Source organism: Ictalurus furcatus, chromosome 25 (assembly GCF_023375685.1).
Source record: "Ictalurus furcatus strain D&B chromosome 25, Billie_1.0, whole genome shotgun sequence".
Lineage (NCBI taxonomy): Eukaryota > Metazoa > Chordata > Actinopteri > Siluriformes > Ictaluridae > Ictalurus > Ictalurus furcatus.
Window position 1 is genome coordinate 13,792,939 of NC_071279.1, and position 22,157 is coordinate 13,815,095.

The 22,157-nt window shown below is 38.5% G+C and overlaps 1 protein-coding gene across 3 annotated transcripts in view; it reads left to right on the plus strand.

The window, feature by feature from the left end:
- Nucleotides 1–22,157, plus strand: part of col12a1b (collagen, type XII, alpha 1b) — an 82,807-nt gene that overhangs the window by 38,099 nt on the left and 22,551 nt on the right. For all 3 annotated transcript variants that reach the window (XM_053614818.1, XM_053614819.1, XM_053614821.1), the window contains exons 30-55: nucleotides 238–377; nucleotides 3,141–3,270; nucleotides 3,429–3,568; nucleotides 3,703–3,832; nucleotides 4,012–4,151; nucleotides 4,565–4,694; nucleotides 4,806–4,945; nucleotides 5,626–5,755; nucleotides 5,875–6,014; nucleotides 6,242–6,371; nucleotides 6,929–7,068; nucleotides 7,188–7,320; nucleotides 7,419–7,558; nucleotides 7,720–7,849; nucleotides 7,993–8,132; nucleotides 9,369–9,498; nucleotides 10,516–10,658; nucleotides 12,430–12,559; nucleotides 12,724–12,866; nucleotides 14,718–14,847; nucleotides 16,011–16,130; nucleotides 16,691–16,837; nucleotides 17,172–17,288; nucleotides 19,384–19,536; nucleotides 19,637–19,711; nucleotides 21,596–21,735. In XM_053614818.1, coding sequence (XP_053470793.1) covers nucleotides 238–377; nucleotides 3,141–3,270; nucleotides 3,429–3,568; nucleotides 3,703–3,832; nucleotides 4,012–4,151; nucleotides 4,565–4,694; nucleotides 4,806–4,945; nucleotides 5,626–5,755; nucleotides 5,875–6,014; nucleotides 6,242–6,371; nucleotides 6,929–7,068; nucleotides 7,188–7,320; nucleotides 7,419–7,558; nucleotides 7,720–7,849; nucleotides 7,993–8,132; nucleotides 9,369–9,498; nucleotides 10,516–10,658; nucleotides 12,430–12,559; nucleotides 12,724–12,866; nucleotides 14,718–14,847; nucleotides 16,011–16,130; nucleotides 16,691–16,837; nucleotides 17,172–17,288; nucleotides 19,384–19,536; nucleotides 19,637–19,711; nucleotides 21,596–21,735 — 3,461 coding nt within the window. The remainder of the gene's footprint in view (nucleotides 1–237; nucleotides 378–3,140; nucleotides 3,271–3,428; nucleotides 3,569–3,702; nucleotides 3,833–4,011; nucleotides 4,152–4,564; nucleotides 4,695–4,805; nucleotides 4,946–5,625; nucleotides 5,756–5,874; nucleotides 6,015–6,241; nucleotides 6,372–6,928; nucleotides 7,069–7,187; nucleotides 7,321–7,418; nucleotides 7,559–7,719; nucleotides 7,850–7,992; nucleotides 8,133–9,368; nucleotides 9,499–10,515; nucleotides 10,659–12,429; nucleotides 12,560–12,723; nucleotides 12,867–14,717; nucleotides 14,848–16,010; nucleotides 16,131–16,690; nucleotides 16,838–17,171; nucleotides 17,289–19,383; nucleotides 19,537–19,636; nucleotides 19,712–21,595; nucleotides 21,736–22,157) is intronic.

Below are 22,157 nucleotides of genomic sequence, written 5' to 3' on the forward strand. Positions count from 1 at the left end.
CGTTATGTCACCCATCATCTTGTCATCAACGTCATTCATTGCCAATGTCATTAGCTGCCAGTCTCTGTGTCATTATATGTGCATGTGCAAACATAACCTGCCCGGCTCCACTGTGTCCACATTGTGAAACGTGGCTTTGTCACCACCACCATGTGCTTCTCCATTCAGCTTCCAGGACTGAGTATTGTAAGAATAGTACAAAGTGACTTGGTTAACTTATGCTTCACCTTCTACCAGCTCCCAATGGACCTCCTCAGAACTTGCAAGTTTTTAATGCCACTACTACCACTCTGACTGTGAAATGGGACCACGCTCCTGGCCCCGTCCAGAACTACAAGATCAACTATCAACTGGTGGCTGGTGGAAAAACTATGTCTGTAAGTCTTTCTGCACCCGGTCACCCCTCATTGCAGAGCGGATCTTTATAATCACAATGTAATGGGCTGCATTTATCCGACTCGATATGTCCAGCAGAACTTTCCACATTACTAACACGAAATATGTTTTACGGACTTGTTGAGACTTATGTTATCAATTACAGTAGGAAACCCCCCTGGAAAGTTGGAAACCCTTTTCCATAACCCTCAACAACCTCTGGAACACAACAGCATCTCTGTTAAATGTCTTGAGCCATGAGCAATTTATTCTAAAGAGAACCACCGGTGTGATTAAGCCAATTATCTAAAGGATTGTTAATTGTACAAAATCCCATCAACAATGCTTTTGGCACTTAATTGTTTGTTTGATTGTTTGTTTGTTTGTTTTGTTTTGTTTACCACATTGTGCAAATCTCTAAGTTGGAAAATGAACAGACATTTCTGCCCAAGAACGTAGTTGATCATGAATTGAAATGAAATTGCTAACAGACACTGGATATTTAGGATAATAGAATCCTCTCTTGCCAAGCGTTCTGTCATGTTCTAACCCAAATTTTTCATACAGTTTTTCAAATATTAAAACACACAACACAAACCAAAACTGGATCCAATGCAACTTGACAGGAAAAAGTGGGCACATAATAAAGACAATACAGTGGATGACTACATTAGGAAAATTTGCCTAATGTTCCTATGCTGACATTTGAACAGTGTGTAAAATTCTGGGGTAACGCATACACACATACATGCACTCTATTCTTGTCGCAGTTCTTCAAAGTTGGGGAGAGCCTGGAAATATTTTTCTCCAGTAAACTTCCAAGACATTAGGTGTAGGGCGGTGTGTGCTTTCTTTTCACATACTGATGCTGTTTGCTGGTCTATATTTTTGTTCTGTGTAAGCGCCACCACACCTGAGCCAGGTGCTCAGTGTTTCTACGCTTGCTCAGGTGATCCTGACTCTGTAGAGTTGGAAGCTACAACAGCTGCATCAAACCTTCGACAGTGTGAGAGTCCTTAGGGACTTTCCTGGAAAACTGACCACAGGGTTATACAAGATCATAAATACCAAGACAATCCCTGTTGTTGGAAAACATAAACACTTCCCACCATGGCCTTAAAACAGCTGGAGAAGGATGTTTGTGACTCATTATTTAATAAATACCAATGATGTAAACTTTACAATGAGAGGAAGAAAATTGTGGGTTATTTGTCTTTTCTCACATCATTAGTTTACCATTTAGATTATGTCACTGTCTCAGGGATTATGTTCTTTACAGCACCAGACTTTGCTCACTGATCGAGATCATTTAAGAACTTGACTTTGAAATTTTGCATATGCTTTACACTTATGCTGTGCACAAATTTAGAAATAAACTGAAATATAAGGCTTATGATTTTTGGCAGGGAAGGCACGGTGGCTTAGTGGTTAGCATGTTTGCCTCGACCTATGGGATTGGGGTTACAAATTGCGCCTCTTCCATGTGTGCATGGAGCTTGCATGTTCTCCCTTTGCTTCGGGGGGTTTCCTCTGGGTACCTCGGTTTCATCCCCCAGTCCAAAGACATGCATTGTCGGTTGATTGACATTTCCAAATTGTCTGTAGTGTGTGAGTGGGTGTGTGAATGTGTGTGTGATTGTGCCCTGCAATGGGTTGGCCCCTGCCCTGTGTCCCAGAGCTTCCTGAGATAGGCTCCAGGCTCCCCTACAACCATGTGTAAGATAAGCGGTATGGAAAATGGATGGATTGATTTTTGGTAGATTGCAGCACAGTATTGCAAATTAATGACATTTCATATTAACAAAAATAAAGTATATAAGTAAGCTAAAAAATATATCCTGCAGAGGTTTTATAGAATAGTAGATGAACATGTTTTAAAGGGTAAAGACATTAACAGAAGAAAAGAAAAATTGCAAGTTAAGACAGAGAATTACATGCATACTACATTATGTACAACAGCTTTAATATAGTATTACTGCTAACTTTAGTCCTAGCCATGTGAATCAAACTCTTGAACTGGCTTAAACTTCTTTATTACATGTATACAACTAAATGCACAGATTCACTGCCTCCAGACTCAATGGACTGTGTATTGCTATGCAACAAGACAATGACCCAAAACACATCGCTAAGGCATCTGTGGGGCCATCAGGGAAGAAGAGTGGAACATTTAAGTCAATGCTAATTTAGATACAATTATTACATCCACTGAACTCCTCAAAATGAACAAAAACTTTAGCAAAAAGCTTGGCAAAGCACTGCAAAGGAAAATCATGAGAATATGCTTTTGTCAGCGGGCCAAATACCTTATGGTTATAGCACATATGGTCAAATACTAATGTATATGTTTCTTAAACTGCCATTTCAGTTTACGGCCATTTGAGCACAAGAGGTCCAACGTTCCCAAACATATAAGCCCAGAAATTTTTAAAAAAGGCATGCGCTGTACTTTTGATTTCAACCCGTCTGATTAGCATTTACACAATAAATGTTAACGTTGGCTTCTAGTACTGTTAGACAGCACCTTAAACCTTAAGCTTTCATACAGCAGTGTTGCTTATAAAACTACTATTAGTTCACAAACTTCATGAAGGGGTTTATTTTGTGGGGTATAACAATGCGATGCTATGATGATGTTTGGCACCTCATCAGCATTTCAGCCAGTGGTTTCTTTGATGGCTTGGTTTCTAAACAGAAATAAACGGGAGTTCCAATTATTTGTCCAAAGCAAACATTAACTGACTGCTGACATCTATTTCAAACAGACCCAGGTTGGAGGAAAGAAGAACAGTGTTATTCTTCAGAAGTTGACTCCCGACACACCATATTCCATCACTGTAGCGGCAGTCTACCGCACTGGAGAGCCCAAAGACATTTCTGGCCAAGGAAAGACAAGTATGTGTTGTTTTTTTTTTTTCCTTCAAGAACCTACCCAATGTGTTTGTATGATTTAAGGGGACATCTTGCTATCCTGGAGGTCAGATGGGGTTGTAATTTTGGACATTTGACAGTCAGAGTAAGACTGTATTATTTAAGTATTTGTTCTCTTCCAGAACCATTAGGTGGGGTGCGAAACCTCCAGGTCCTGAACCCAACCATGACCACTCTGAATGTACGCTGGGAGCCAGCTGAAGGAAAAGTAAAGGAGTACAAAGTCGTATATGTTCCTGCAGCCGGTGGAGCTGAAACCATGGTAGGATTGGTAGGACTGTCAGCTTTCTATTGCTGTTAGCAGGAATTCCATGTCTATTTTTGCAACATAAATCAAGAAGCAGTTTTGCTTTGAAGCTCAGTTTGACTAACATTAGTTGTACATTAAATGAACAGGAGCAGGTATCAGGTACCACTACCACTACAATTCTGAGAGGCCTGCAGCCAGACACTCTGTACACCGTCACTGTGTACCCAGTATATGCCGAGGGTGACGGCAATAGGATGTCAGAAAATGGAAAGACAAGTAAGTATTACAGTTATTGGTGTTAAATCATTAGCTAGTCTACTTTGTCTAAAACCTATCTGTATTGTGGTCTTTTTGATTGATAATATAGAGCTCTCATTTGTGCTTACTCTATTAGAAAGTGACAGATATCCAACACTAAAACTGTAAAACAAAATCAATGTGGTTCTGTCCTGCAGGGGCTCTGGGAGGCGTAAAGAACTTGAGGGTCACTGACCCAACCATGACCTCTCTCAATGTCAAGTGGGAACCTGCTGATGGGGCAGTACGCCAGTACAAGATCTTCTATGTCCCTGCTGCTGGAGGCGCTGAGGATATGGTGGGACTTGCTGAAACTCGTTCTGCTTTTGGTTTTGTTTGTTAGAATGCATATTTGTGCCTTATTTGAAAAGTTCCTCTTGGGTTCATCTACAAAAAAAAACAAAAAAACAACAACATCAATATATACCAGATGTTTGGCCTAAACAACCAGAGAGAGTCTGACAGTTTTATATGAACCATTCAATAATCAATTTGCAAGGTCTGATGCACTTGTTTTTGCAAGGTCTGATGCACAAGTTTGCATGCTGTAGTTCCAAAAGACATGGTGATAAACTTTGTAAGCATCAACTGTAGTCCTTATGTTCCCCTTTGCATATTATTGGTACTATCTTGCATAAGGAGAGATTTCTGTAGTAAAATACGGACAAATGGAAATGTATAAATTGATATTTTTGGTCATATTTTGAACAGGACCAAGTTCCTGCTAGCACAACAAACATTGTACTGAGGAACCTTCAGCCAGACACTGATTACACTGTGTCAGTTTTGCCAGTATATCCAGCTACAGAGGGTCGCCGCCAGTCTGAGAATGGAAAGACCTGTGAGTATCAAGTCACTGAGTTACTGCCGTTCTCTTGATGTTTGTGTGTGTTATGGTAGAACAGCTTTTGAAAGTGACTTATTTTGCCATTGTTCCTTGTTCACTTTCCAGTGCCTCTTAGTGGTGTTAGAGGTCTCCGTATCTCTGATGCCACCTTCACCACGCTGACAGCAACTTGGGATGCTGCCGATGGGAATGTTCAAGGCTACAAAGTCATCTACATGCCCACAGATGGAGGCCCTGAGCTTGTGGTACAATTCTGCCTCTCTTGCTCTCAAAAAAAAAAAAACCCAAAACTTTTTTTTTGTTGCAACTTCCACATCACTACACGATGTTGACATCACACATGATGACAGGCAAAGATTTTGTGAGATGTGTAAAGTAAGTGCTTGGCGTAGGCCCTGATGACTGAAAAAGCTAGACTTTGTTGTGTTCCAGATGGGATTTTCACATAGACAGATGAAAATGTCACAGAGATTTTAAATCCTCAACTTGAGATTTGAAATCCCCTTTGACATGCAAGTGTTCAGAATCACTTGGAGCAAACCAAGTGTGAAAAGCATGCAATTTAAAAAAAATGAATTTGTTATTAAATCCATTTTGCATGCCATTTGCAAATGGATCCGTGACATTCCTATTTTGCATGCCAATTTTCAGGATTGCTTGGTGCAAACCAAGTGTGAAAAGGATACTATCACAAAATTTAATTTATTATTAAATTGACTTGGCATTTTGTAATGGATCTCTCAGGAATTTGCATTACCTATTTGGAATTGGCAGACCTATACCATGAGGTTTGGTTTGAATTTCTAGGAGGAAAGAGACCAATTGAGATAATGCTTTATTACCAGAACATGTTGAAATGTAGGGTTTTTCCATTTCCACCGTTGGCAGTTCAGCTCAGTAGAATGTCTCCTGTTCCACTTTACAGGAACAAGTATCTGAGAGCACCACTACGTTTCTGATGAAAAGCCTTAAGCCCAACACTCAATACACAGTCACCGTGGTGCCCGTTTATGCTGAAGGAGATGGACCACAGCTCTCTGAGAAGGGCAGGACAAGTAAGTAATAATGGCGACATCCAAAAAATGAAGGTCTATAATCTATTAAATACATTTCACATCAATCGTTTGTTGGAGATGAAGATAATCACTACAAACTTCAATTAAATTGTTCTCAGAACCTTTGGGTACTGTGAGGAACCTGCAGGTTACTGATCCAACCATAAATACACTCAATGTTCGCTGGGAACCTGCTGAGGGCAATGTCAGAGAATACATCGTCATCTACGTCCCCGAAACTGGTGGTGAACAAGACGTGGTGAGACATGCTATTTTCGTCTGCAACCAAAATATTGTCATCTATATTTTGAACTCCTTAGTGCCTGATGAAAAAAACCCAAAACAAACAAACAAACAAAATACACTCCCAGATATGCTAAAGAATAAGTCCTTTCTTAAATGTCATTTAAAATCAGCGACACATCAATTCAAGAATGGCCACACTGATTGTTCATTGCTTCCTATATGTCAAATGTGTGTGAACAGGAACAGGTCCCAGGGAGCACCACTTCCACCATTCTGAGGAATCTGGAGCCTGACACAATGTACACTGTTACTCTGGTACCTGTTTACCACGAGATGGAAGGGAAACCCCTGTCAGAAAATGGAAAGACAAGTAAGTCGTAGATTTGCTAATTAGATATATTAACTAATTTCCACTGCTGGAACCGAACTGCGCAAAACTAAACATTTTTAGTTCACAAGGCTTCTGTTACATTATGAGTTCATTTATGGGGCTATAAAACTGGAACAAAATAATTACAAGGTCATTTTCTATGACAAATCAGATTCATGAGAATTGTTGGCTAGCGTGTAGAGAGTTGTAACATGCAGACTTTCTCTAAAAATAATATGATACATAACATGACAAACTGTGCCAGAAAGCATTGCCTTGCCCTTTTTTCCTCTCTGAGTCTGGGTTTTGATTTCAGAAATGCAGCAATGGGCACTCCTGTTTAGCCAAACTTTGCTAGTGTTCTGCATGTTTTGGGTATCCTCCCGGTTCTCCGGTAGTTGGATTGGCTACTGTGATCTGCCGCTAGGTGTGAATGTGTATTTGCATGGTGACCCTCCAGAGTGTATTTCCACCTTGTGCCCAGTGCCACATAAACGAAAGAATGCTATTGTTATTGCTGTATTTTGTAATCACATAACTTTGCTTATTTTCACCAGAACCACTGGGTGGAGTTCGGAACCTGCAGGTAATTGACCCAACTGCAAGCACATTGACTGTACGCTGGGACCATGCAGATGGAAATCCTCGCCACTACAAGGTTTTCTATGTAACACAACCAGGAACAGAGGAGAAAATGGTAAAAATAAGATGAATGTGCCTTATCTGTTAAAAAAAATCTATTACTTATTTTTATTAATGATCATGCATGTGATACATTGTATTGCTTTTCTCTTTTTTCCCCCAACATGTAAACAGGAACAAGTTTCTGGTAGCGCTACCACCACTGTCTTGCGTAACCTAGATCCCAACACTGTCTACAAAGTCACGTTGTTGCCCATATATGAAAAAGATGTAGAGGGCAAACGTCAGTCTGAGAATGGAAAAACAAGTAGGTTGTACTGGGATTACATCAGTGATTTCCAGTGGCACTTTTGGGTGGTTTTGGTTTGCATCACATTAGCTCATGTTGTCCTGTGTTTTGTACAGAGCCTCTGGGTGCAGTGAAGAACATTCAGGTGACAGATCCCACTGTTAACTCTTTAAGGGTGCGTTGGGACCCAGCTGATGGTGACGTACGTCAGTACAACGTCTTTTACGTGCCTACTGCTGGAGGCACTGAAAGCATGGTATGTAGTCACAGTCTGTGTACATTTAAATTTTACTAATACACCTGACCCAGGCCCATGCAGGCCCTGCTCATTAGCCTAAGACTGAGCTTGGGGATTACTGATGATGCTAAACAATAATAGACTGCTTGATAATAATAATTCTGCAACTTTTTCATCAGGCTCAGGTGTCTGGCGTTTCGACCAACACAATTCTCAGGAACCTACAGCCAAACACAGAGTACACACTCACTGTGGTGCCAGTGTATTCAGATATGGAGGGGAAGAGACAGTCAGAGAAAGGAAAGACAAGTGTGTATCAGTCAAAAATTCTTTCATAATACATATGCATCTACATTAAAGCATATCATACTCAGACTTTTACATTAAAAGCATATATATAATTTTTGATTCTGAACCAACCTTACGACAATACAATATCATCTTTTATCAAGAACCTTTGGGTGGAGTAAAGAACCTGCAGGTGACTGACCCAACCACCAGCTCCCTGCGAGTGCGCTGGGAGCCCGCCGAAGGAAACGTGCGCCAGTACCGGCTCTTCTATGTGCCTGCTTCGGGAGGTGCTGAGGATATGGTGAGATATGTAGACAGCTCTCTGTCTTCTTCTCTTTGCTCAACTTGCTTTACCTTATATTTGAGACAATAGGGTTTCAGAGATTAATAGTGTAGTTATCTGTACAGATAACCATTAAACTTACTCTGAGTTAACTTCACAAATTAACTGTCACGTTTCCACAAAATACAAAAGTGTTAAATGCATTAAAAAAAAAATCTACGACTAACTACTGTTGAGATTTAGTAGCAAGGAAACATTTATTTAGATGAATTTTTATATACTGATCTTGCAAAAAAAGGTGAAATAATTGCTAGGCATTATGGTACTTTTGCATGGAAGTTGTACACTGTACACTTATGGTGCACTATGAGTAATAATTTAGTGAACTAACCTGAGAAAATTAATGTCCACTGAGAATTTGGACTACAAAACTACAGAATGGCTGCCATAAAAAATAATGTACTGTACAGTTAGTAAGTAATAAACTTAGACATGGCAACATACTGTATTATTATACAGTGTGAAGATAAGTTTTGATTTTTGCCATGCATATTGTCTTATTTAATGTTTACAAATGCTCAGTGGTAAGAAAAACACACTTATAAAGTTAGTAAAAGTGAAGAAGTGTAATGAAGTGTAGAAGCTGTGGCTGATTTCTTTCTAGCCCAGACTGTAGAATCATACAGTTCATGTGTACAGCAGCAGCTGTAATAAACGTGAATAAAGTTGTTTATTTCCTTAACAATTCATTTTTATTTAAATTTTTTTCAAAATACCATTGGAGGAGATACTAGAAGTAAGAATAAACACACACTATCCAATCTAAGTACAAATTACACAAAGGTATTTGGAGTTTTGTGTTCCTTGTTTTGAATGAAAGAGCTGGCTCCAGATACAGCTTTTCTGTTTAGCGTTCATAATCATGATATAATTATGGAGTTGAAACTCTTACAGTAGGAAGCATGAATGCTGCTGCCTTTTAATGTGTGTGAGTATGTGTTCCAGTGTGTATGCATCATAGTTTTGTGTCTATGTCTATACAATGACATTGTGCTATAAGGCTCAACCCTAATAGCTGATGGATAGTAAAATTTGTTTTAGCTCTTACTTTCTGTCCTACTCAAATACATGCACTAATCTGCAGATAGATCTTTCTCATACTTATATCTGTTCATTAGAACCCTCTTTTCTTACTCAGGGAGTGTATAAAGTTGAGAGGATCCATGTTCATCAGATTTCTTGTTCTTGTCACAGGAGCAAGTATCTGGAGGAACCACCAACACAGTTTTGAGGAATCTTCTATCAGATACGGTCTACACTGTAACTGTGGCTCCAGTGTATCCTGAGGGAGAGGGCCTTCGCCAGTCAGAGAAGGGAAAGACACGTGAGTGCGCTGGATGAAGTCATCACTGTTTGCACACCATGCTGTACAGTATAATAAAGAAATGGAATTGCCCTCCTTGCACCAGCCACTTTTTTTTTCAAAGGGAAAAAGAAAAACGTTTATGGAAAGATTAGGATGGCTTATGTTGTCTGTCTTCCATGAGTCTGGTTGGTCTGATCACGCTTAGCACATTGGCCTTATTTTCACTCTGCATGTGAAGCTTACTCAGCAAATCCCCTGTCTGGAGAAGGCTGATCGAAGAGCTCAGATTTCACTGGAGCGTGAATGTATAACGCTTTGGTTCTCACCAACGCCCTTCGATACAACACTAACAGCAGTAGGGAACTATGCGTTATGTCTTCTCAAGTCCCTCAGTGACATTTACACACCAGTGATTTACAACAGTGTATGATCCCCTAATGTATCATATAGTAGGTCAATGTTTGCCAAGTTCTCCCATGTTGTACTATTAATATCTGAATAGTAGAAGTGATCATGCACAATTTACAATGCATAATACTGTATGTGGATTTGGATCAAATCCACACAGTACTGTACTTGTCCTCAATGCCCCAGTGCATGAGAAACTTATGCCTCTTGTGGATTTTGTGGATGTATCTCAAATTGGGAGTGACGATAGAGCAGCATTTGTTTATTACAAAATCACGCTTGGAGTTCTGCGCTGAACTAGAACACAAAAGCCACATCTGCTTCAGTTTTAAAGACAACTACAGTGGTTAGTCCAACTGTACACACCCCCTCCCCCCCACAGCTTTGTGCATTCCCAGCATGCATGCCATAAAAACCAATGCGCCTGTGTCTACTGCTTAGCTCAGCATTTATTTCCTAGCTTCATTGCTGTAATGTAGTTCTAGTTCCTGTTTAAACTGGGCCAGTTCTGGATGCCATTTTTCTTGCTCCAAAGCTTAACCTTTAAATTCCTAGCTTTGACTGATTGTCTTTGTGGCCTCTAAAACTAGCTGTTTATAATGCTTTCTATGTTGTTCCACCCCGCAGTTCCTCGTACTCCACCCAGGAACATCCAGGTTTATCATCCCTCCCCCAACAGCCTCAACGTCCGGTGGGAACCAGCCTCGGGCCAGGTGCAGCAGTACCGTGTTGAATATGCACCTCTCACCGGAGTCCGACCTTCTGAGTTTGTGAGTTTCATTCTCATCCTCTTCTGTTTCTCTTCCTTCCATGTTCCATACAACTACTCAAATACAATGGAACATAATATAACATAATATATGGAACATAATACTCCAGTATTGTGGTGTGGTATACAAAACAATACACAGTGACAGTAGTGAGTCAAGGCACAGCGTCTAATTCTTTTATACCTGATGCTGGGAGAGGAGAAAACTAAGTGTTCACTCCAGCCAGTGGTATAACCCATTTCTCTTTCTCTTTGCTTAGTTGCATAGTTTTATTAGCTCCCACAGTTGACTATGAGGTGGAGTTTCATACATAAATCATGCCTTCTGTACTTTTGGATTAAGCAATAAACATAGCGCCAAAAGAAGATCTGAATGCATCAAAAGAAACATGCACTAGGCACATCTGCGCAAGACATTGATAAACTCTGTACATGTAAGCAAGACTCAAGCACCGAGTGACAAATAATGAGGCTGTTGGTTTTGTGATTCGAATATTCTTTGATGTAAGTCTGGGTTTTGTTAAAACAAAGGCCATATGGAAGTTCATTTGCTTTCATTGTCTCATGACTTTTCCAGAGTGTGCATGTTTAGAGATTTGTACTTACAGTTCATACCTACAGTAGGGGCCAAATGTCTGAGTCTACTGCCAAGAATGCTTTCATTTTGTTATTAGGTATTCCCATAACATTAATCGTTTCTGTTCAAGAATACGTTGCTTGAAACAAATTGAGTGTTAATTGTTGTTGAATTTTAATAATAGCAAATGAGATTGACTCACCTCTGTGAAGGCTCTATTGCTTCAGTCAAGAAAAAAACAAATTGTTTTGTCATATATTAGTGAAGAATGAAGAAATGACTCATACCTCAGAGATTTTCTCTTTGTCTGAGCCAAGTTCTGCGGTTGATCTAATTTGTACTCGTGTCACTCCCATACACTTGCTACTGTAACACCACTATACAGCATTGACCAGAGGAGGATGCTGTGAGGGTTTTTTTAAATTTACATTTAAAAGGACACTAATATAGTTATTGTGTATATACAGTATATATATCTTTATAGTTATCGTTCTTGGTGTGAACGGGCCTTTAAAGTCGGCGCTATTGTTAGGGCTGCTGTTATAGAAACTGAATGAACACTTTCTGACCCATCTGATTCAAGAATTCAACAGAGCTGTGGAAGAAAATTTAGTAAAGATTTATTATTCTTTTATAAAGGACGAAATAGCAGTTCATGGTCGTTCACTTGGATTTTGCTACCTACCATACACAAGTGATTCTCAGACCCGCATGCCATGTGCTCTTTGTCCTGTGTATTGAAATAAGGGTTGTCATCGGTCTAATGCACAACTGGATTCTCAGTGATGCAATGATTCACAGATTAAAAAGGGTACTCATCAGATGGAGTGATAATCCTGCTGGTTGTTGACAGGTACAGAATGGGATTCCCCACAGCTGTATAACACCAGCAGCAGATGTGTTTAGACTTGAATGGGAGGTGAACCCCAAGTCTGCTCTCACCAACAGCAGCCATCCAAACTGTTACGTAAAGGAGAAAGCTATTTAACATTTAACCCCTGGCAGCTTTTGTTTACATTACACATCTATTTGAAGATGTCCTTTTGGTCCGCTAATCTAAACAGGGGTTTAATGGTGAGGTCATTATGTATATTTGTGTGTGCCAGATTAGTGATCTTCACAGAACTGTTTTAAATAAGATGCACTTAAGCGTGCTCATCTGCATGTCATCTACATGACAATCTTTTCTGTGTAGGTCTTGGTTCCTGGAAACATCAACAATGCATTCCTGGACCAGCTCGTCCCTGACACACCGTACGCCGTCAGTGTCTCGGCACTGTATGCTGATGGAAATGGACCACCAATCAAAGGAAACGGAAAAACATGTGAGCTAAGCTTTATGATTGTACTAACAACACAGAATGTAAACGGAGTTTCTAACTCTGGTGAGATGCAGAAACATGACAGAATCAGTCATTTGTTGTGTATGAAGTGTGTTTGTGCATCTTAGTGTGAGAAGTATGCTAACAGTGAGCAATGTCCATTTCAGTGCCACGTGCCGGTCCTAGAAACCTCCGTGTGTTTGACGCCACCACAAGCACACTCAGTATCGGCTGGGATCATGCTGAAGGACCTGTAATGCAGTACAAAATCACGTATGCGCCAATGACAGGAGACCCCATTACTGAGTTTGTGAGTATTTATATAGATTATTCCCTATCAGAGATTATTCCCTATCAGAGATATATCAGAGACTGCATATACTATGCGCGCCGTGGCTTAGTAGTAGCATGTTCACCTCACACCTCCAAGGTTGGGGGTTCAATTCCCGCTGCTGCCCTGTGTGTGCGGAGTTTGCATGTTCTCCCCGTGCTGCGGGGGTTTCCTCCGGGTACTCCGGTTTCCTCCCCCAATCCAAAGACATGTATGGTAGGCTGATTGGCATGTCCAAAGTGTCTGTAGTGTATGAATGGGTGTGTGAATGTATATGTGATTGTGCCCTGCAATGGATTAGGCTCCAGGTTCCCAGCGACCCTGTATGATAAGCGGTATAGAAAATGGATGGATGGATGGATGGATGCATATACTGTACATAATATCTTAATAAACCATTATACGTGCACAAAAGTCACATGAATTCTTATAGACATTCCGTATGTTCATGATGCTGATTTTGTAAGTATTCATACACAACATTCTAGTTGTTCCCTCACCAGCCTCTCTTTTAGTTAATTACACTAAAATTTAATGTTTCCATGAAATTGCAACTATCAACCTCCTAAACACTTTCCTCTATCAGCAAACGTAAAGTTACAGCTTTACAGCTGTCTGTTACAAAGTGCTGACACTAGAGACTCCTTTCAAAACTGCTAAATAATCATCTCCTCACAGACAATGTGTAAGTTCACTATAAAAACTATTAGAACTAGTCCATTAATATAAATCTGTGATTGGCTTTGCTGCTGGAACTATTGTCAGAGCTACTGTTATAAAAAATCAATCAACACCTTCTGACCAGAACTATCAGAACTGATCCAACAATTCAACAATTCAGTTCAACAGCACTGTGGTATAAATGTTCATATCACTGAGCTTACTCACTGACCCAACACTATGAATATATCATACAATAATAAATCGTGTAAACCTGTTAGAGTGTATGTTTACAGTTCATGCATAGTGCAACATCGTATAAAGACAGATTACACTGTACTGTAATGTATGTGATACTGAGTTTGTGAGTATTCAATTCTAAGTGCTTATATTCACATTTATAATATAAGGGTTTATTAAGTTTCATGCAAAATATCTTATAATGCATTTCATAATCAAATCTGCTTATTAATGTTTATTGTTACAGTAGGACAGTGACATATGAAATGTATCAACAGAGTGTACAAAATCTGTTCACATCAGTCATGTTGTCCAGCTTTAGCAATTAGCAGATTGGCACATTAATATTCCTAATACAGTAAATTAACAAGGCTAACAAAGTCCAAATTGACATCATGTGTTAAGGCCAGAGAGTAAGAGTGAAAGCAGAGGATGTTATTCTCTGACCTGAGCAGCTGGTGTTACGTCATTTCAGCTCCTGAAACTGCAGCTAAAGGAGCGGAAACGAATCTTTTCTTTTCAGTGACTGTTGAGGGAAATTATTATTATTATTATTATTATAGTTAAGGCAGGAGTTCTCCAGGGACAGGTGTCATGCTCTAATTATTATTTTTTTTCTTTACTGGCTAAAGCCTTGAGCTTCTGAGTGGACCATGTGTTGGTGACTGCATGCCTTAGTGATTTGTCTGAAGTGGGGTTTTATCTGTGTTCCAATCTCTCTATAACTATGTGTGTTTGGCTTGTGCTCAAGAGATGGTGTCAATTTCATGCTCCACTTCAAGATATTCAACATACAGTTGCTAATGGAAAGCTACAACAGCTCACTTTGTTAAAAATCCGAATGGAATCCTACTTTTTTTTTTTCTTTAGACAACTCTTTTTTTTTTTTATAAGCCTAAACCTGTCTGATATCCATATGTTTGTGCACAGACTGCTGTTCCTGGAAACAGAAACATTGCCATCCTCCAAAATCTACTCCCTGATACTCCTTACAACATCACGGTACAGGCCATCTACTCCGATGGACAAGGAGGGTCTCTGGTTGGAAATGGAAAGACACGTAAGTGACACAAAGTAAAACTGTACGCTCTGTTCTTTTCTCTCTCTTAATAAAAGTTCATTGTGCAAAAAAAAAAAAAAAAAAAAAAAAAAAAAAAAAAAAAAAAAAAAATGCAGCTTGTCATCTTACTCAAGAATTGCAAAACGCAAAGCACCTGGACCTGGAGACTTTCCTGTGGTAGAACAGCCTAACCTTAAACTATTACAAAGCTCTGACGCTGGAGACTTCTTCTATAGATGTTAAATGAGCGTTTTTCATACAGTAAACGTCCAACAAAAACATACAACATACAAAAACATACAACAACATGTTTTAATGTGTGGCTTTATTAAATAACATTTTACAGTGCTTATCATTAGGCTTAGATGTGTAATGCCTGCCATATGAGTCAATAAGCTGATAGTATAGAAACAATACTGTATTAGACTGTGGATATTAATATAGACCTGCATTATTGTCTGTTTGCATAGTAGTTATAGACGCTTGCATTTTTGAACATTTTTATAAAGGTGTAGAGATGTTCTTATGCCACTATTAGTGTGCATTAAATGACATACTGAACAATTTCTTATTCAAGAATCAGATTATATTCAACTCTTTAATATGATAAATCATCTATGTGATGATTCTTAAAGAACATACTAGTTTGTACAGACACTGGCAAAGCCTGGAGCTTGTCTTTTTACAATTTCCCCAAAATGTCTAAGTACAAAAGATATTTGTTCTTAATTCAGTGTTAAGAAAAACAAAACAGTACACTTGCTTGAGTTCACAACTTCCTCCGTTTGGGAATTATGTGACAACCTGTCTGAAACTGATTACTGATAGGATGCAGGATACTTTTTGAATGGTAAACATCAGTCTGAGTTATTTTTCTGTTGAATATTTTGGCATGGGATAGTGTTATGCCTGGCAGTTCATAGCTACCTTAATGAAAATAAAATGCAGTAAACTCAGTCTAAACATGCATATTCTCCATGAAGGCAGCGTAAACATGGCGTATAAAAATCATGTGGGCCTGATCGGTAGGAGCTCCATGCCAAGCCAATAAGGATTTTTTTACTCAGTGGAAATGAGTCATGCTTTAGTGTACTTTCGCTGGGTAATTGGCAGAATGGATTCAGCAATGAGGTATTTCTCTGCTGTGTTTCTTGGATCAACAGTTGGCCTGCTGGAGCCCCAAAACCTTCGAGTGTCAGATGAGTGGTACACCCGTTTCCGTGTGGCCTGGGACCCTGCTCCAGCCCCGGTGCTCGGGTATAAACTCGTCTATCAGCCCACAGGTACATTTCAATCTGTTTCTGTTCTTAGCTAATGTAGTCTGGGAATACACACGTCCACAAGACAACAAATATATATGCAAGGTATTTATTCTGATGTATCTCTTTTAGAGAAAGTGTCGGAATAGTGAAATAGATATGCTAACAATTAAGTGTTCTTGCATGAAAACATGGAATTGATTGCTTTTATTGTCATTGCACAAATTGTGAGTTGCATATATACACATATAAACACACTCAAATAAATAAATGTATAAGACATACAAAAGAGATTCCCTTATATTTACAACAAAAATAGTACATATTAAGCAGTCAAGATGTCCATATCAATGTGATGGTGGAACATAATTTATAGACAACAAAACTACCAAAGAAAACAATACAACAAAACAAACACACCTACCTGATTGATAAAATAATTTAAACCCTCAAGTTATTATATACAAACACATACAGTATATATACACGTATATGCATATATGCAGATAAAAAAAAAAAAACATGCATGAAAAATGTGTATGTAAATGTCATGCATAACTTTTTTTGTCATATGGGCTTCTCAGATAGGGACGAGACACTGGAGGTGTTTGTCGGCGATATTACCTCATATACTCTTCACAACCTGCTACCTGGCACAACTTATGATGTCAAAGTGTTTGCTCAGTACGACTCTGGCGTGAGCGGAGCGCTCACGGGACAAGGAACAACACGTACGTATCTGAATGTTATGTATCTTTTAAATCATATCATAGTGCTCATGCCAATCAGGAATTGACAGAAGGTCTGTTTTTAGAAGTGCAGTACAGTAAATGTTATCATAAAGTGGTAATCCCAGGGCAACTATTTCCTGATATGGTCATTTTAGATCGGGCTGTGAAATTATGAAATACACCCTTAACAGGTGTTCTTTGTGCCCATTATAAACTGGATGAAAATAAAATACTCAGTACTACTAGATGCATTCATCCAAAGAAGCAGGACAATATGAATAGGAGAAGGGGTAGTTTTACAAGGAAGATAATTTTCCTTTCTCTGTCTGTGCAGTCTACCTCAATGTGACCAACCTAGAAACGTACAACGTCGGTTACGACCAGTTCTGCGTCAAGTGGACACCTCACCGCGGAGCGACTTCTTACAGGATCAAGCTGAATCCTCTGGATTGTGAGTCACATAAACCACTCTGACGTGCATTTCGATCATGTCCAGATCATTTGGTTTAATTTACCCCCTTGTTTGTATAAATAGTTAAAGTTGTTTGCCGATCGTTGCCATAGTGACCCGTCTCTGTTGCCTTGTATTGTGTCATCAGTCTCCTGGAATGACAACACGTCAGTCGCCTGGACTGAATGTTTATCTTCGATGTTTTTTCTTCGTTTATTCTCTGTAGAAGGACATATGTAGAATAAACTTGACCACCAAGTTGTAACTGATTCAGATGGGCTAGAAAGTTTTGTTTCTTTCCTTAAATCCATCTGGTTCTTATTCACGTATAGATTAAGGGTGTATAGTTAAAAAAAAAAAAAAAGAGCAGGATATTGGAGGATATGCACACTGGCAGTCCATTTAGCAAGGTACTGAGACAAACAATGAAACAAAGTGTAGTATGTCCTCCAGACAAAGAGGAACATGACAATATGGCTGAGAGATTAAAAAACAAACAATTCACCACAAAGATCTTAGATTTATAAGGAACACACAAGGTCTGCGGTTTCATCAGAGATTCCTAGGTATCACATACTGTTTTATTAAAGGATCACACTGTGGTTAATGACAATCTATATGAAGAGGTAGAGCTGGGTTTAGATTGGATCAGGACAGTACACAGTATGGTCTAAAAACCAGACATGTTCAATTACATATGAAGAACAAATAGAACATTTAGACTATATACTAATATATATATATATATATATATATATATATATATATATATATATATATATATTAGTCAAAACCTAATTATGTGAAAGCATGGAGAAAACAACTCCTTGAGGGATTCTTGTATGGAACTGAGCATGTTTACATGTACAACATAGTTACAAATATAATGTGCTTGACATGCACTCAAGTAATGTGAAATTCTCTGAGTCAATCAATCCTTGGATTTGATTCTAAATATATTATGTGTGCACCTCTATTGTCAATTTGCAAGCTGCCAATTATAGACCATAGATTGTGTTGGGCAGGATGACATTAGTAACTCAGAATTACATTGAGAGGCTATCCAATATTGACTCATGTTATAGGCAACTATCTAGTGACTTACGCAGTTGAGAGTCGACAAGACTTCTTAAATCTGGAACAGAATATGTACACCGATTTTCAAAGATGTAGTCTAAAAGTCTTCTAAAAGCCAGGACTCACAGGACAAATGAATAGCATCACAAAAATTCAAACAAAACATTTTGCTTAGTTGATCAAACTGAACACCTAATACTTAACATTGACACCTTACTGATTAATTTGCCTCATTTTTAAACAAATTCTTTAATCACAGCTTTATTGAAGTCAAATTTTATAAGTGATTTGGCCAAGCAAATCAATGGAACATTGGCTTATATATTTCAAATATCAATAAAAAAAAATTAAAAACTCATTGGTCACTTAAAATAGGTAACAGAAATGAAAATGTACAGGGGAAGATTAGCATTTGTTCAATGGCTGATATATACTGTATGTTTAAACTCTGCCATAAGTGCCTCTATGGACAAGCCACAACTGCAAATGAAAAAATAGGACACGACTTAAAAGTCAAATTTCCCACTTCATTTTATTTCCAGATATGGGGTGGCTTCATTAGCCAGCATTTGTATTTCTTTTTTCCCAATTTCAAATTGTGCATAATGCTGTCTTTCTTCAAATTGTTAGTCTATGGTGTAATGTCTTTCCAGGGCTCAATGGTGGCTTTAATCTATAATATACAGTAGAGTATGTTGTTTACACAATAAATAAATAAATTCAGATAATGCTTATTCTGTTATTATTATTATTATTATTATATATTTTTTTTGGTTCAAATAGTAATGCATCCATGTATTATGCATCGCTGTGTTATTTTTTTTATTTTCAATAAAAGAAAGCTGTTCGGGAAATAGAGTGTAATAAAAGGGTATTTGTTTTGATAATTGATAAAATAGATGGTGTTATTTGATATTAAGATCCCCTGTACAGTGTAAGAAGTGTTCCAGTTAGGGAGCTGTTATTTAGTCGTCATCTCGCTTGTGCTCATTTTATTTTGTCTGGTCTAATGTTGCAGCATCTGCTAAAGGTCAGAAGGAGATCACCATCACAGCTGCGCAGAGTCAGTACTGCTTCGACGGCTTGAGTCCTGACTCTCTGTACAGCGCCACTGTGTTTGTACAAACTCCTAATTTGGAAGGACCTGGAGTCAGCACCAAAGAGCGCACATGTGAGAATCGTAGTCTTTCGCTTCCATATGAGCAGTAACTCATGTGCACTGAATTTATGATCCAGAAAAAAGCTTATCCATTTGGTTTGGTTTCTTACAGTGATAAAGCCAACACCTGTGCCAACTCTTCCTCCTACTCCTCCTCCTCCACCAACCATTCCCCCTGGCTGGGCAGGTCAGCACTCTCCTATACAAAATATACAATACTGAAAACTGTACACTTTATAGATAGATATTGGTTTTGTAATGTTTTTAAAAATATGTTGCAAATTAAACCAAGAAGAAAGATTTAGTATGGATTAGGAGTGTCATAAATGACAAACAAACTGATATGATGTTGTATGATGCTAAAACTGATGGCTAGGAGTTTCCTTTACTTCTTAATAATATTTGCTTTAAGCAACTAAATATGTTGGCTGATCAAATGACTGTGATAAATTGTATAAATGTACTTTTTGGCTGAACAGCTCTTTAAACATGCATGTCCGGTGCACTGAGACTGAGCAGACAGTTGTCGATTTGGCATTTGTCTGAGTGGAACATGGTCAGAATGAGCTGTCCTGTGTCCAAGATAGATGAGTATTTGTCAGGATTGAATATCTCTGTAGCGTGCATGCAGTGTGGTGCAGGAGCTATTGGAAATTAAGATATTCTGCTGGAGAAATACAATCCCAGTTCTAAAAAAGTTGGGACGCTTTGTAAAATGTCAATAAAAACAGAATGCAATGCCTCTGGAAAGGGATCATCAATGCTGAAAGGTATATACAAGTTTTAGTGCAACATATGTTTCCATCCCATCTTAACTTCTGAGAGACTCTGCCTCTCTAAGATACTCTTTTTATACCCAATCATGTTACTGACCTGTTGCCAATTAACCTGATTAGTTGCAAAATGTTCCTCCAGCTGGCTCTTTTTAGTAACACTTACTCTTCCAGCCTTTCATTTCCCCGTCCCAACTTTTTTGAGACATGTTGCGGCCATCAAATTCAAAATTACTTCATTTTTTTCTAACCATGGTAGATTTACTCAGTTTAAACATTTGATATGTTTTCTAATTTTAATTGTGAATAACAGATGGGTTTATGCGAATCATTGAATTCTGTTTTTATTGACATTTTACACTATGTCCCAACTTTTTTGGAATTGGGGTTGTATAACTAAAGTTATGTCCAGATGGTGTGGCCAGCCTCAAATACAGTGTTGTAAATAGACTGTTTTGACTGGACAGGGAATGAATTATGTTTAAAAAAAAAAACCCCAGACGGTTTATCAAGATGTTTGCATGACCTAAGAAGTGATTAGATTAAAAAACAACAACAAATAAATAAAAGGTTACAACTTTTTCAATTATTCAATGACTGACATTGAAAAGATTACAATGAGTGACTTGGAATGCGTTGAGAGAGCGTGTCAAGCTGTGAGTATTCAAACTTACTTAGTTAAAAGCTTTTGGACAGGTGTAATCAGTATCAATTTAATACGTTTCAAAGCAGCCTTGGTACAATAAAAGTGGAACTTTTTACTGAAACTGGATGAACTCCAGCACTGGAGTCTTTTCAAATCCAATTTCTTTTCTGAATCTAAGTTTGACCATGTTTAGCCATGGTGGACACATGCTGGAAAGCATATCTGTTTCCACTTCATGCATGCTGCTCAGTTCAGGTGTTAATGGAGGCCAGGAAGTGTTTTACACATCTGAGAATGCACGCAATAGTGTATGTGTAGTATGTGGGCAATTCTGAGCTATGCAGCAGTGCATCAGGCAAACATTATCTTGTAAAATATACTCAGTTTTCTTCTGAGTAAAAGAGCTATTAAATCTCAGCCTTTCCGATCATCAAAAGTTCTGCCGCTTTTGTTTGTTTTCACATAAAAACTTGATCGATTAAAGGAGTAATTGCAACATCTAGTGTCAATGACTTTGTTTGTAGAACTTTTTTTTCCCCCCTGAATGTCTGACTCTAATTGGAAAGCACAAGATTTGTGCGGGTCTTTATGAAGGAGCTTGTGTGATGAACTGTGGCGCTGAATCTCTGAATGACTTGTTTTTCTGCTTCAGTGTGCAAAGGTGCCAAGGCAGATGTTGTGTTCCTCATCGATGGCTCATGGAGCATCGGCGAAGATAGCTTCCACAAAGTACGGCAGTTTATCTTCAGTATCATGGGAGCTTTTGATGTCATCGGCCCAACAGGAATGCAGGTATGGATGAACTTTCCAGGAAACTGTTTCGCCTGAAACGGTACAAAGAGTTTTCAGCAGAGAATCAGAAATCAAATGGTTATTCCAGAAGCTCTGGATTAGTTGCATTAAATTTGAAGCCTAGGTTGTCTATTACTGGACTTTGTACATTCATGTGCAGTACTTATAGTAATACCTATATCATGACATAATAGTATAGTTTTGGGGATCAGGAAAGTTTACCTATAGAAAATGCCACTGAGAACTTTACTACATGTTTGAAAGAAGCCTAAATGGTGTTGTATTAACAGACAGATAATAGCAAAACTAAAAATAATTGCTACTTCTACTTAAAATGGAGAAAGACAAGGTTTGATAAAGTTAATGCATAGCTAACATGGTGAAAGCAGTCTTAATATTAATATAACATTATTATATCCATT